This window comes from Xyrauchen texanus, chromosome 30, assembly GCF_025860055.1.
Source record: "Xyrauchen texanus isolate HMW12.3.18 chromosome 30, RBS_HiC_50CHRs, whole genome shotgun sequence".
NCBI classification, from domain to species: Eukaryota; Metazoa; Chordata; class Actinopteri; order Cypriniformes; family Catostomidae; genus Xyrauchen; species Xyrauchen texanus.
In genome coordinates, this window is record NC_068305.1 from 22742852 (window position 1) to 22757301 (window position 14450).

At 40.8% G+C, this 14450-nt stretch overlaps 1 protein-coding gene across 4 annotated transcripts in view; it reads right to left on the minus strand.

Annotated features, from left to right (window-relative positions):
• Window positions 1-14450, minus strand: part of LOC127624352 (intersectin-2-like) — a 60411-nt gene that overhangs the window by 14763 nt on the left and 31198 nt on the right. For 2 of the 4 annotated variants that reach the window (XM_052099146.1, XM_052099144.1), the window contains 13 exons: window positions 10206-10348; window positions 10023-10086; window positions 9249-9386; window positions 9068-9162; window positions 8363-8643; window positions 7620-7757; window positions 7298-7438; window positions 6895-6979; window positions 6600-6739; window positions 5988-6068; window positions 1681-1820; window positions 762-1033; window positions 92-213 (listed from right to left, as the gene is read on the minus strand). In XM_052099146.1, the coding sequence (XP_051955106.1) occupies window positions 92-213; window positions 762-1033; window positions 1681-1820; window positions 5988-6068; window positions 6600-6739; window positions 6895-6979; window positions 7298-7438; window positions 7620-7757; window positions 8363-8643; window positions 9068-9162; window positions 9249-9386; window positions 10023-10086; window positions 10206-10348 (1840 nt within the window). Of the gene's footprint in view, window positions 1-91; window positions 214-761; window positions 1034-1680; window positions 1821-5987; window positions 6069-6599; window positions 6740-6894; window positions 6980-7297; window positions 7439-7619; window positions 7758-8358; window positions 8644-9067; window positions 9163-9248; window positions 9387-10022; window positions 10087-10205; window positions 10349-14450 lie in introns of all 4 variants that reach the window. The other 2 variants (XM_052099145.1, XM_052099147.1) reach the window with 2 other exon arrangements.

Consider the following 14450-nt stretch of genomic DNA (forward strand, 5'->3'; position numbering starts at 1 on the left):
TGGATCCATAGGAAGCATAAATAAGAGTATTTGAGAGAGTTCATTTAAAATGTGTATATGTATATGAGTCAATGTGTGTTTACACATGTACCTTGATTAAACATTCTGCCTCCAGTGAGAGTTCGTCAGAGTTACGTGCTGTAAAGGGATAAAGAGCTCTGTAGGTTGTGAGGACAGTAGACATATCTTCAGTGGTTATCACTGGCAGTAAACCTGCAAAAACCAAACATAACCAACTTATAACCATATCACAACCATAAAAACACATCTATAAAGGCATCATAGAAATAGTCTTTTAACCACTTAACTATTAAAATCATCTTACAAGAATTCAAATCAGAAAGCCAGTGTTAGCACTGAGCAAACCTTAATTTAAGTAATTTAAGTTTAAAGCTTCCATTTCTTTAAATGCTTGGAAATGAACGATCGGCGCATTGGTTAAAAACTCTCCTTTTGCGTTTCTACAGAAGAATGAAAGTCATATGGATGTGGAACGTCATGAGGGTGAGTAAATGATGACATAATTTTCATTTTTGGGTGTAGAATTTCTTTATACAGTACATGTTTAGGTCTATTACCTTCTGATAATTCTCTCAAAGCTCACATTCTGATATATTAAGTTATATAATTCATAGGAGACAGAATGGCACTTATATAATGAAGACATCACATTCATGGCCAAGTGGATAAAATACAAGCCGATTTTAGACTTTGGCAGAATTCTAAATCATCAAAACACACTTATACTTAAACACACTTACCTTTATTCTCTGTGCTATTGAATGATATGCAGGCCTGAGTGTGTACTGCCAATTCATTCCTTTCTCTCTCCTGTTGCTCTTTCTCTTCCCTCTCTCTCTCCTCTGCTCTTCTCTTTTCCTCTTTCTCTCGTGCCAGCTCCTGAGCCTCCTGAAGTCGGGCTTGGGCCTGCCGCTGCTGTTCCTCTCTGAGTTTGGCCTCTCGTTCCTGGACAAGCATCCTCTGACGTTCTGCCTCTTCAAGATCAAGACGCTCCTGCTCCAGCTTTGCCTGTCTAACGTACACATTAACAAAATGCTTCTGTAAGTGTGCATTGACACTGAGCATTCATAAGTAGGTAAGATTGTGTATGAGTTTAACCTAGCCATACTTTATGAAGGTAGCTTAATTTGACAAACCTAATTTTATGGATGTCCTAAAAAGGAAAAATGGTTTATAAATAAACTAAATAATAGTCATGAAAAAAAAAATATTCTGAAAACGCAAAAGGTTTTCTTGTAGGGGTAGGTTTAGGGCTTGGCTTAGAGTTGGTCTATACTATAGTAATTTAACTTTAAATATAGGCCAGTGAATTTGACCAATGAATTACCATGACTTTGTGATTATTGGATAAGGATTATTTAAAAATATTTTATACCTTCTGCAATCTCAGTGCGCAAATATCATGTGAATAAATATTTAATATAATATATATATATTCACTATAGAAATTTACATGACGCTTTTTAGGATTCTTTTAATTTCCATTATTTTCCCAGGCTTGGAATGTACATTTTAAGATTCCCTGATATTTCCAAGTTTACCATGACTTCATGTGCACTCTATAGTTAAGTGTGTGTGTGTGTGTGTGTGTGTGTGTGTGTGTGTGTGTGTGTGTGTGTGTGTGTGTGTGTGTGTGTGTGTGTGTTAACAAGAGGTTACCTTGCAGCCTCATCCTCTTGTTTTCTCTTCCTCTCCTCCTCCTCTTTTCTTTGTCTCTGTAGCTCTTTTAGTTTCTCAGATCTCACTCTCCTTAGCTGCTCTAAGACATCTTGCTGCTGGCTTTGCCTCTGTCTCAACTCCTGAAACGTTACCCACATGCTCCCTCAACCGTTGGATTACGTTTATAACAAAAATTATAATAACATGGAGACATTTCAAATATGAAAATATTTGGTATATCAATGTGCTGAGATCTACTGACTGCCCAAACAAGCATAATCAAATTAATGATCAAACAATATTGTTTTCAAACAAACAATACAGAAAATAATTAAAGTATCCAATAGGCAATTTTTAATCAATATTTTATTTCTGCCACAATAATTAAATATTAATTACATTAAGACTACAACTATAAAAACATGCATTATTAATATTTTATTATTATTATTATTATTAATTATAGGGAGCGGCAGTACCCTTATAATTCTGAATAAATGGTCAATTTCTTAGTATTATTCATCTTCAGTAATCAATAATTTTCCTTCACAGTTTTAGCAATAAATACATTTGGAGTTATTAATACTAAATGTGTATATCTTTATTATATGCCGATTTAATTCTCTTTTTTTATATGCTGAGAACTTTCCTGAGCCATGATTTATATAAGTAAATAATATAATTATTTTAATCTCTTTGATTATTTACCTTCATTATCTTATTTATATATACATCTGTGTTTATTTACATGTATTTTAAACATGGACCTCTGAATGTGAAGGATCTGAAGAGATTTTGTATGGAGGAATGGTCTTAGATCCCTTGTCAATGTGTTCTCCAACCTCATTTGGCATTATAGCAGAAGACTCAGAGCTGTTATCTTGCCAAAGGGAGGTTGCAAAAAGTATTGAATAAAAGGGAGCCAATAATTATAGTCAATGATTTTGGAGAAAAATAATTATTTAATAATTAGATATTTCCCCTAGTTCAATTGTTTTACATCAGTTCAAGTTTAGATTTTTGTGATTTTCTTTTAATGAAAGATCAAAAGGATAAACAATGCAGTTTTTTTTCACAGCCTTCTTTGCTCATATTTACAAAGCGTGCCAATATTTTTGGCCACTACTGTAATTGTTGGTGGCCATATAAGATCATACGTTGAGTAAATAAGTTAAATATTTTGTAATATTGTGGTTCAGTAATTCTGTAGTAAACTGAAAAACACACAGAACAATGAATCTATAGCTATGGTAATATACTATTATGTGTAAAAAAATATTTAGATGTCATTAAATGTCATATATACAGTACAAAGTTATATTGACATACATCATAAAAGGATTTTGTAGGATTTTTACTCAGGCATTGAATATAGTACTCATTAAAAGTCCTATGAGCCAGGAATCGCTATGGCTTCAGATGTGGATTATATTTTACAGGCGGACTCACCCTGGCTGTGTCCAAAATCGTTCACTCATACACTCTGACGTATACACCAAGCTTCGGAGAGAGTGATGGAGCTTTATTAATTAAACATTTGAAAATTTATCTGTATGATTTTGGCTCACTATATTTTCTTGTTATTTTAATCAAGTGATATTTTTCAAAAAGTAAAACAATACAGTCAGCATGAAATAAAACATTGCAGGAACGATGGAAGTTAACTAACTCCCGGTCTTCTCAATCTCGCACGTGCGTCAGTCCTCCCCGTGGTGGATTATGGGCAATAAACCGTTGTCGAGTGTACATCCGATGTACACTCAAAATCAGAGTGCATTGTGTGTAAGAATAAGCGAACAGAAGGGAAAGAATAGTTCACTCAGAATTTGGATGCTATTACAAAATGGCCGATACCCGAAATACTACACTATTTAGTGGATAGGGGGCAATTTCGGACACAACATCTGTGTCTCAATCAGCTCCCTAGCTCCCTATGTTGTGAATAAGTATACTGCAATCTCAAATTAGGGCTCTGGTAAAGGTTCTGATCCACTGAACATTGGGACACTTATGACTCAATACAGGGGTGTAGATTTTGGCGGAATCCATTGGAATATCATGATCAAAGTAAACATGTAAAAGCTTCATGCTGCAACCCTCCCAATGTTCAAGCCAAATCTACACCCTTGACTCAATCACCTGCAACAAGCTCGGTCACAGAGGTGGAGATGTTATTATTCAGCACCATCGCTGAATAAATGACTCTATCGTTCATTTTCCTTGAAGATATTCAAATGTACAGTGTTATTAGAACAGATAAATGGTGTAAATGCAGAAATAAAAATATGTAGGAGTGTATTTTAAACCTTCTTTTAAGAGCTCGAATATTTAAAAGATTGTTTCACTTTCATTGTAATTATGAATGAAAGACATTACTTTTCAACATCTCTTTTAAAGATAAAATAAGGCTTGGACTTCATAGTTATACTTCATAGATACACTTTAAGACATGACGTTTCTGGTCAGTGAACATAGTGAGCAACGATGCTCACTGGTTTTTACGGTGCATTGTGGGATTTTTTAGGGTGTAAACATTTCAGTTCACTGCAACGACTTTGCGAATGAGACATCCCTTAAGATCTCAGACTTACTGATCAGTGCCCTGACTTCTGAACTAGGGAAATGATTGAGATGCACCCACAGTTCACGACAGTGGATTTTTGGGGGAGAAATTGTAAATTGGGGCACAGGTCCTTGCTACAGACTGTAGTGCGATGACATAGTGGATTTCATTTACTATGTCACAGACATCCATTACATAGTGGATTAAATCCATGTTTTAATGGATTACAAATGTTAAGAGCCGTGATGTACTGGATGTTTTTAATGCAAAGATTGTATTCAGCTTGTACAGTATGTAGCGTTATGTTTAGCCTAAATAAAAAGTGAGAGAGAGCAATAATATTTCCTTAAGCTTTTTTATATTAGTAGGATATTACAGTACTAATAACTTCGAGAACATATACGGTCCTATTTACACTTTAACTTGATTTGGGATTAAAATCTTATTTTAGTAGCATATATATCACTGAGGGACAGAGAAATATATAGCCTTTATTTGATTCATAAATTAATGAATATAACACACCGCCTCAACATCTCTATAAAACAAGAGAATAATTATACAGTTAGGCTACAGAGAGATATTTTCAGTCTCTAAACCTTACATTTTGGACAGCAAAACATAAAGGACAAATAAAAAATGTGTGGCTAGTAGATTTTTATTTCCAAAATGAAGTTATGCGGATTATGGACAACACCTATATCGATAAAAAATATTACTTACAGTACTTCAGATGACAAGAATAAAAAGAATATCCTGCAATGGTCAGTTTCAATATGGCACAAGTAGAGCAGTTTTGTGGAGATAAAATACACAACAATGATATCCAGTCTTTAAAATAAACACCAAACTTTGAAGCTGCCAAAGAAAAAATAACATTTGTTACGGTGTAACTTTCTCGAACACACATTAAACATTAAAGCTTATACAGACACAGATGTCTACCGGCAGTAGGTAAACTACTAACTTTTAGTTAGCCACTAGCTAATATAACCTGTCAAACTAAATTGCATATAGGCTTCATGCTGTACTGTCAAAATTAAATTACATACTATTGTAAAGAGAATCTAATATAATATGTAGCTGGGGGTGATCATAAAAACATCCAGTACATCACGGAAATCAACTACATGGTGGATTAAATCCACTACGTCATCACGCTACAGTCTGCAGAGAGGACAGTACGGCGGGAGGATGGGTGGAAAAACGGGTGAAACCTGTTAAAACCGTGACTGTTGGCAGGTATGATGTGAACAGTGTTATTAATGTTAAGGAACAATATTAAAGAACCTATGAAATGTGTGATTATCTCTCAAAACAATAATAGGTATATCTCTAAATCAATCTAATTTGGTAGTAATGAGCTTCTATAACTTCCCAAGCAAACAGTTCTGGATCTGTACAAATTATAACTAATACAACAATTTATCTAAAATGAATGTTGCAGATATTTAAAACAAAGACCCTATTAATGTAATTGTTGTATATTAGTTTTTAGGCAGTGAGTAGAAATATTTCGTTTGCTCTATGACACAGTGACTCTGTTATGAAGTGATGGATATATAACAGGCAGACACGAAGATGTAATAAGATCACAAGTTTAGAAATTTAAGCTCAATTGAGAATAATGTGTGTATGAGGCTTCTTTCATGGAGAATAACAGGGGCAAAAGGTGTCAAGAAAATGAATGAAAGACAGGAAGGTGAGATGAGCATAAGGACAGGCAAGACAAAAAGAGGTCAACCTTTATTAGAAGGAAGAGATTGGTTAAGCAACCCAGCAAAGAGAGAAGTCCTTGAAGCACACAGTCATCCATTTCCACAAACTATTAAGACAGTCAGGGTGGAGAGGCAGAGAAAATAGACATAGCAGGGAAAGAAAATTATGAGAAAATGTGCACTGTGAAAGAAAGAAAGAAAGAAAGAAAGAAAGAAAGAAAGAAAGAAAGAAAGAAAGAAAGAAAGAAAGAAGGCTTGGAGCTGAACCATTAGAAGTTCTCTAAACAATGGCAAAGTGTTATAATGATAATGCTCAAGTTGCAGATCTAACCAACCTATGACATATGGTATGTGTTATTACAGTGTTTGTGTGTTGAGTTTCTTATTTAGTATGACCAAGTGTGAAGTTAGTGTGTAATGAACAGCGCTCCTGTCCTAAGGGCTGGGATTTAAGCTGCAAGTTTTAATCACTGGAACATCTAGAACAGTGAACTAATGTGTCCCTCACAGGGACATTAAGGATTAAAATAAATTCAAAGGGAACAAGTCCCCATCCGATGTCCACATTACCTTTTAATCAAAACATGGCACTGTAAATGTTTTCAAGGTTTACTTTGGGAATTTAGGAGAAGGCTGACCTTGATTTCTCTTTTGTACTGCTCCATCTGTGAGAGTTTAGCCGTGGTCTCTCTCTCCAAAGCATCCAACTGCTCCTTCAGCTTCCGACAGCTCAGATCTTTCTCGCACACACTTTGTTTCACATCATTTATCAAAGGACCTGAAAGGGAAAAAGAAAGAAAGAAAGAAAGAGAGGGACAGAGTAAAAAACTCTGTTGGCTCGGAGTTCAAGACAAATGCAATGGACTAAATTAAATTAGTCATCCACCCTTCCATTAATTTATTGCTTAAGTCCTAGAGTACGTGAGTGCTCACTGGTGTTGTTCTGGGTGAGGTGAAGCAGTGTGTCTGTCAGTCTCTGCTTTTCAGGACCAAAATGACTCATCTGCCTCTGAATTTCCTGCATGAACATATATCCAATTACTTTTCACAAGAGAAGCAAAATCTGTTATTATTTTTGTTCATAAAATAGATACCAGAAAATTTGGCCTTTTGTCCTCTTGTCCCTTTGACCTTTGTGTCATTTCAAAACTGTATGCTGTTGTGTTTTTCATTGAAAAACTACAATATATAATAACAATACGGGTTTGGAATGACATGAGGGTAATAAATAACGACAGAATGTTTGTTTTGGGGTGAACTATTCCTTTAGATGATATAAATTACATAACAATAATGAATGCAATCCAATTCATGTAAAAAAATGTAATATTCATACATCAAACTGTAACTGGAGAGAGTTGATATCCACAATACGACTGTCCCTCTTCTGATTGATCAAGTCTAGCTCAGCTCCCTGGACCTGACTCTTACTCTTGGCGTCTCGGAGATGATCAGAGATCTGCTTATGCTTGTTACCCTGGAAGAAGAACGTATTGAAATGTCTTAAATTTGTAATTTAATTCAACCATCAATCCAATTACACCACAGAGATGAGGATCTAAGAGACTAAATGGAGAACAGGTAGTGCAAAGGGTGAACAAGTGCACTAAAAAAGCAGAGGATGAGGAAAAGGAAAACTAAATCGGTAGAAATCTGACCACAGCCTCCAGTTCCATCTCTAGATTCCTCTTCCTGTCCTTCAGTCTCTGTATGTCGCTCTGCTCTTGTTCTCTCTGTGTCTGAAGCTCCTCTCGTTTTCTCCTCTCCCATTCCAACCGCCTCTGACATTCTGCTTCCTGATAGAAAAATAAAGAGAGGACGAGATTAATCCAGAGATTTACCATCTAATCATTCATTCTGATATGGATATATTTTATGTACAAATTGCTTTCCCAGGAACCAGCCCTAAATGGAGAACCACTCCACTATATACAGTATAAGGGCTGCCAAAGTTAACACTACACGAGGTTAGTTAAATATGTCTAATGCCATTACATGTGCTTAACGCAATAAACATATTTACCTAATTATATTTACATTACTGTCTGTGCTGTTAAAGCTACACATTCAGAACAGAGTTTTTATATAATAAATTGTTCTTTAATTGAAAATGTTGTATTATATTTGTAAAGAAAAATGTGTTAAGTAGTACATAGTTTATAACAAATGGTTCTTCAAATACTAAAAGTATCATTAGTGTAATTGTAGCCAGTACCAGAATTGATCAATTCTGTACAGTTCCCATTACTAGCATTTAACTATGAGATATAAAATGCACTTAAAATATGAGATTTATTGCGACTGATTATTTTTATCTATTAACAGCAAAGGTTTTGCTGTGATACTGTAGTGCTGGTTAATGTCCACACTGCTGTACACTTGTGTGCTATTCTGTACTTGCCTCTTGTCGTTCTAATTCTTTCAATCTTTCTTCCTCTCGCTGTCGTTCCAGCTCTTTTTGTCTTTCTATCCTTCTCTCCTCCTCCCTCTGTCTCCTCTGCTCTCTCTCCTTCCATTCTCGCTCCTCTCTCTCTTTCTGTCGTCTTCTCTCCTCCTCTCTCCGCTCTTCCTCTCTCCGTCTCTCCTCCTCTCTCTTTTGCTCCACCTGCAAAGCCAGTCGCCGCTTTTCCAGCTCTGTGCTGCCTTTTTGAAAATTCTCCTTCAATTTGTCCTCAAATGACACTGAGAGAGAAAGAGAAGTGTTATCCAAGTCAACTTGACAAAAGTAGCATAAGAAATCAGAGAAAAGTGTAATCGAAAGACAATTATTTCATAATTGTTCTACACGATGCCACAAAACTCACGGAAGAGACTGTTTAGCTGTTGATTTAGGTTACTTCACAAAACAGTGTTGAAATTAGGACAGTGTGTATTTGTGTACTTGTGATCATATGTTTTAGTGAGGGTGTGAGTATGTATTAAAGATAGACTGATATATTGGTAATAAAATGTTCATTTAGACTGTTATCATTAAATTGCATTATACTGTATATCTCATATACATAGGCATATATTGTCTATCAGCCTCCCCACTCTCCAGATATTGGAATTGGTCATTGAAAACCTATTGGTCGACCACAGGTTCAGTTTGTGCACATGCATATACCATTGGTCTTGTTTTTCTGTGGCTGTTCTGGCTCAGTCAGCTCAGTGTTGATCAGAGGAACAGGTCCGTTCAGCAGGTCACATGACTTCCCTGTTCTGAAAACAAACACAAACTCACAAAATAAACAAGAAAAGACGTCTCCTCTATAACTTACTTATTGCTGCATAAGTATATGCCTTACCTGAATGAGGGTGGTACCAGGTCAGGAGGTAGAGTTAGAGGTAAGGGATGGCCAGACTTGGCCTTGTCAACCAGGTGCATTGCTAGAATAAACTCCTCTGCTCTTAACTGCCCATCACGGTCGACATCAGCAAGAGTCCTACACACATACACATGCAAACACGCACACATTTTTGATTAACCTGGAAGCTTTTCATGTAAACCTGGTGTTTATCATAATACAATGTTCAATACAAAGTGTGATCTAAAGCAATACATTCATGTTTAATGAACCTGAATATGTGGGTGGAATTTACAAAGCCTGTCAAGAACATGTCTTGGTCATGTTTCAGCCCAAAATTAAATAAAAAAAATAAATTATATGCACAGTCTTTGCATGTTTATTTGACATAATCTTAAGAAAAATAAGCATATTTTAGAACTGTTGGAATATTTTGCATTGCAAAATTATTTTCATGAATACTCTTTACTGCAATGCATCTGGATGTTGCATAATTTAGGTTTGTAATTCTCCTTATTATGAATGACAGTTACGAGTTATGAATGTATTTAAATCAGCATAAATTCAGGGAAGTGCAACATAAACTACTGTGGCAACCAAGTAATGTAATCACTCAGCAATTGAACATGATTATCAAGTATAACCTAGTTACTAAGTCATGAGAATCGAGGATGTGCTTAATTTAATAAGTCATGTAAATAATGTCTCCCACACATGTTCTTCACCCCTGAGTGTTTTAGATAGACTGTGAGAGACTGTGTTTTGTGTACTCACCATATGGTGGCAAGCTGTGTTTGCGTGAGGTTTGAGGCTGTAAGGGCATTTCTGACCTGGGGACCTTCAAATATATACACTAAAGTGTTAACACGTAGCGCATATGCAGAGATGCTTACACAGTGCCATTTACAAACATTGCTAATCCCATCCACTTCTTTACATCTACAAACTTACACTCACCTGATAGGTATCCACTCATCAGCTTGTCCAGACTGTTGAACTGTTGTCGGTATTTCAGACGGGATGACTGAGGTACTGCCCAGTCAGATGCACCCATTTTAGGGGAGTTACTCGCAAGAGAGGTGGTAGAAGAAGAGTTAGAACTGTGGGAACCAGTGAGATTTCAGGGAGAAAAGTTATTAGTCTGCTTTTCTGCACATGTAATTTCATTTTTAACAATTTCTTTGTCTTGTTTTTCATTCCTAAATATAATTCCTCCAATAAATAAAGTTAAAGTTGCACTCAGTAATTTTTTCCTCTTTAAAAAAGTTGAACTCCTAAAGACATGAATTGTAATTTTGCAATATATGTAGAAAATGATGTCCATTCACATTCAAATGAAGACTTTTTTTTTCTACATGGAGAGGGTTCACACATGGAACTGCCATGTTAGAATCACGTAGCCAATACTACTCACTTAATCTTAGTAACCGTCCTGTTATTTGACACTTGCTGATTAAAGTAATCATGGCTGACAGAGTACTAGTTCCCCTTCTGTCACTCACTCGAAGTTGTGTCGATTGTAGTGACACAAGGGGTCTCTTCTGAGAGCCTTGCGTACCTCTGAACTTGAGAAAAGGCCAATGTCAAGTTGGCAAACCAAATTTGCATGCCCCGCCACTGGACATATGGGTATAAAGTGGAGTGGGCGAGCGAATATCAGAAAGATTTTTTTCTTCGGAGCCGAATGGTTGTGTGATCAGCGAGCTGTGTGTCACGACTGCTTCACCCACCTCTGCAAGAGAGCTTCTGTTGGATCTGACGGTGCATTCCAGAGGCTTTCTCCTCTCTGCACGCTGTGCAGACTCTGCCCCTGGGTGCTTCGACAGCGCTTCTCTCCTAAAAGAGTTGACTTCTCTAAAAGAGTTTATTTTCCTCTAAAAGAGTTTGTTTCTGGTAAAAGAGCAACATACACAAGCGTGCGTTGAACGTCCTTTTTAGGATTCGTCTTTTTAAAGATGCCCTTCCGCCACTGTGTAGTTTCTGGATGTGGCCGTTATCTCTCCAGATCCGACGGTCATTGATGCTGCCTCGTGAGCCTGGGTAGCGATCACACCAAGGCAGCGTTTGTGAATGGTTCATGTTCTTACTGCGAGGACATGACCATGGCAACGATGCAGTCGCAGCTTTCGTTCCTCAAAACGAACGGCACTCCAGCCGCACCTGCGTCACTCCTTCCCGCGAGATTGAAGATGACCTGGCTGGCGATGGAGGCGATTTGGGGATGGCAGTGGGCTCGGTTTCACCGGGCACAGCCCATCGAACCCCCCGTCCCCCGGCATGCTCGTTTGTTTCAGTCTGCACTCAGGCGGCTCTCTTTATGGCCAGTTTGCGTCATCCCTGGAGCCAGGTCTGGATGACGACATCACCGCTGCATCGGAGTGCGTTCAGGAGTCTGACACTGAAGACCTGACCGGACTCCCGTCCTCGGGACGCCGTGAGCATTGGGTTGGACTGGAACCCTCCGTCCTCCCCCCAACCCTCACGGCTTGATGATTGGTACCTCAGCTTCGAGCACCCAGCAGGCAGCGTACAACCCCCGTCTCCAGGACCTCCTCTAGGGCCCGTAAGACCCCTAAATGCTCCTGAGACTGTGAAGTTTGCTCCGGAGCTGGTAACAAGACCACTCAGTCACCCGGTGGAGGGCCGGGAGTAGAATCCTCAGTTCTCCCTTTTTCTTTCGCCACACCCCCTTTGGGCTGCGGAACCCAAATTATCAATAAAAGAGCAATTTCATCAGACCAGTGCGCTCTCCCCGACGCGGCCACCTCGCCTCCAGACCCACGACTGCCCAGCCCCGGGTGTGCGGATCAAGGTAAGTGCTTTGAGTTTTTTCTCAGCACCCAAGCCTTTTTCCTGCTCCGCCCCTGCGGCGAGGCCCCACCCAGTACGTCCAAAACGATCATCCCATTAGTGCCCCTCACACGGAGCTTAGACATATGGCTTGCACTTGCCAGCCCGTCGCATTGGCTGGCCAGGATCATCCGACTCGTCTATGTGATTCAATTCGCCAGGCTACCGCCTCGTTTCAGCGATATTCGCTCCACCCTGTTGCGCAATGAGAACGCCAGCACCTACAAGCAGAGATTGCCACTTTGTTACTCAAGGATGCGATAGAGCTTGTCCCTACAGCCGAGATGAAGAAGGGTTTCTATAGCCCTTAAATCATAGTGCCCAAAAATGTGGTGGGTTGTGGCCAATCTTGGACTTGCGAGTTCTCAACCAGACTTTACACAGACTCCCGTTCAAAATGCTCACGCATAGGCAAATTCTAACCTGTGTTCGGCATCAAGATTGGTTCCTGGCGGTAGACCTGAAGGACACGTATTTCCACGTCTCCATTCTGCCTCGACACGACCCTTCTAACGGTTCGTGTTCAGCGGCCAGGCATATCAGTACAAGGTACTCCCCTTCGGCCTGTCCCTGTCCCCTCGCATCTTCACCCAGGTCGAAGAGGTAGCCCTTGCCCCGCTACGGGAAGTGGGCATCCGCATACTCAACTACCTTGATGACTGGCTCATCCTAGCACACTATCAAGAGTTACTATGTGCCCACAGGGACCAGGTGCTTATGCACCTCAGCCGCTAAGGGCTTCAGGTCAACTGGGGAAAAAAGCAAGCTTTCTCCGGTTCAGAGCATCTCTTTTCTCGGCCTCTCACACAGTTCCAGAGGCTCCTGGGGTATATGGCATCCTCAGCCACGGTCACGCCACTCGGGTTGATGGATATGAGACCGCCCCAGCACTGGCTTCAGACTCGAGTCCCGAGATTGGCATGGCGCCACGGCACATACAGTGTGGTTATCACCCCTTCCTGCCGTCAGACTTTCAACCCTTGGACAGACTCAACTGGGTTGGGGTGCTGTGTGCTATGGGCATGCAGCTGCGGGCTCCTGGATGGGGCCCCGTCTGCATTGGCACATCAACTGCCTTGAGTTGTTGGCCTCCTTGCCCTGCGGAGGTTTTTCCCGCTGATTCGGGGCATACATGTCTTGATCCGTTCAGACAGCACCACCACTGTAGCGTACATAAATCGCCAAGGTGGGTGCGCTCCCATCACGTCACAACTCGCCCGCCATCTCCTCCTTTGGAGTCAGCCGTGACTCAGGTCACTGCTCGCCACTCACATCCCGGGCAACCGCAACACGATGGCGGACGCGCTGTAGTGGCAGGTTGCGCTCAGCGGAGAGTGGAGGCCCCACCCTCAGGTGGTCCAGCTGATTTGGGGCCACTTCGGCAAGGCACAGATAGATCTCTTTGCCTCCCAAGACAACTCCCACTACCCACTCTGGTGCTCCCTAATGGAAGCCCCCCTCGGCACAGACGTGCTGGCACACAGCTGGCCCCGGGGCCTGCGCAAGTGCGCATTTCCCCCAGTGAGCCTTCTTGCACTGGTGCTGTGCAAGGTCAGGCAGGACGAGGAAGAGGTCACCATGGTTGCTCCTTATTGGCCCACCCAGACCTGGTTCTCGGATCTCGCACTTCTCGCAACAGCACCTCCCTGGCAAATTCCCCTGAGGAATCTCCATGTCTGGCCCTGGACAGGACGTGGAAGACTTAAGTGGTCTACCACATACAGTCATAGACACGATCAACCAAGCCAGAGCTCCCTCTTCCAGGCAGCTTTACGCCCTCAAGTAGCGTCTGTTCCCAAATTGGTGTTCTTCCAGATCTGAAGACCCACAGAGATGCGCAGTTCGGTCAGTGCTTTCAATCCTGCAGGAGAGGCTGGAGGGGAGACCTTGAATGTTTATGTCGCTGCTATCGCAGCACACCACGACGCAGTAGACGGCAAGTCCCTTGGTAAGCATGACTTTATTATCAGGATCCTTAGAGGCGCCCGGAGGTTGAATCCTTCCCGGCCAAACCTGTTCCCCTCCTGGGATGGGATCCTCTCAGGCCTTCAGAGAACCCGCTTCGAGCCACTTGATTCAGTCGAGCTCAAAGCCCTCTCCTTGAAGATGGCCCTCCTGATCGCACTCACTTCCATCAAGAGGGTCTGGGACCTGCAAGCGTTCTCGTCTCTGTCAGCGACACATGCCTGGAGTTCGGTCCGGCAGGTGCTCACGTCATCCTAAGACCGTGACCGGGCTACCTGCCTAAGGTTCCTACGACCCCCTTCAGGGACCAGGTCGTGATCCTGCAAGTGCAGCCCCTTGGTTGCTGTGTCCAGTACGTGCTTTGCGTATCTACATGGACCATACGCA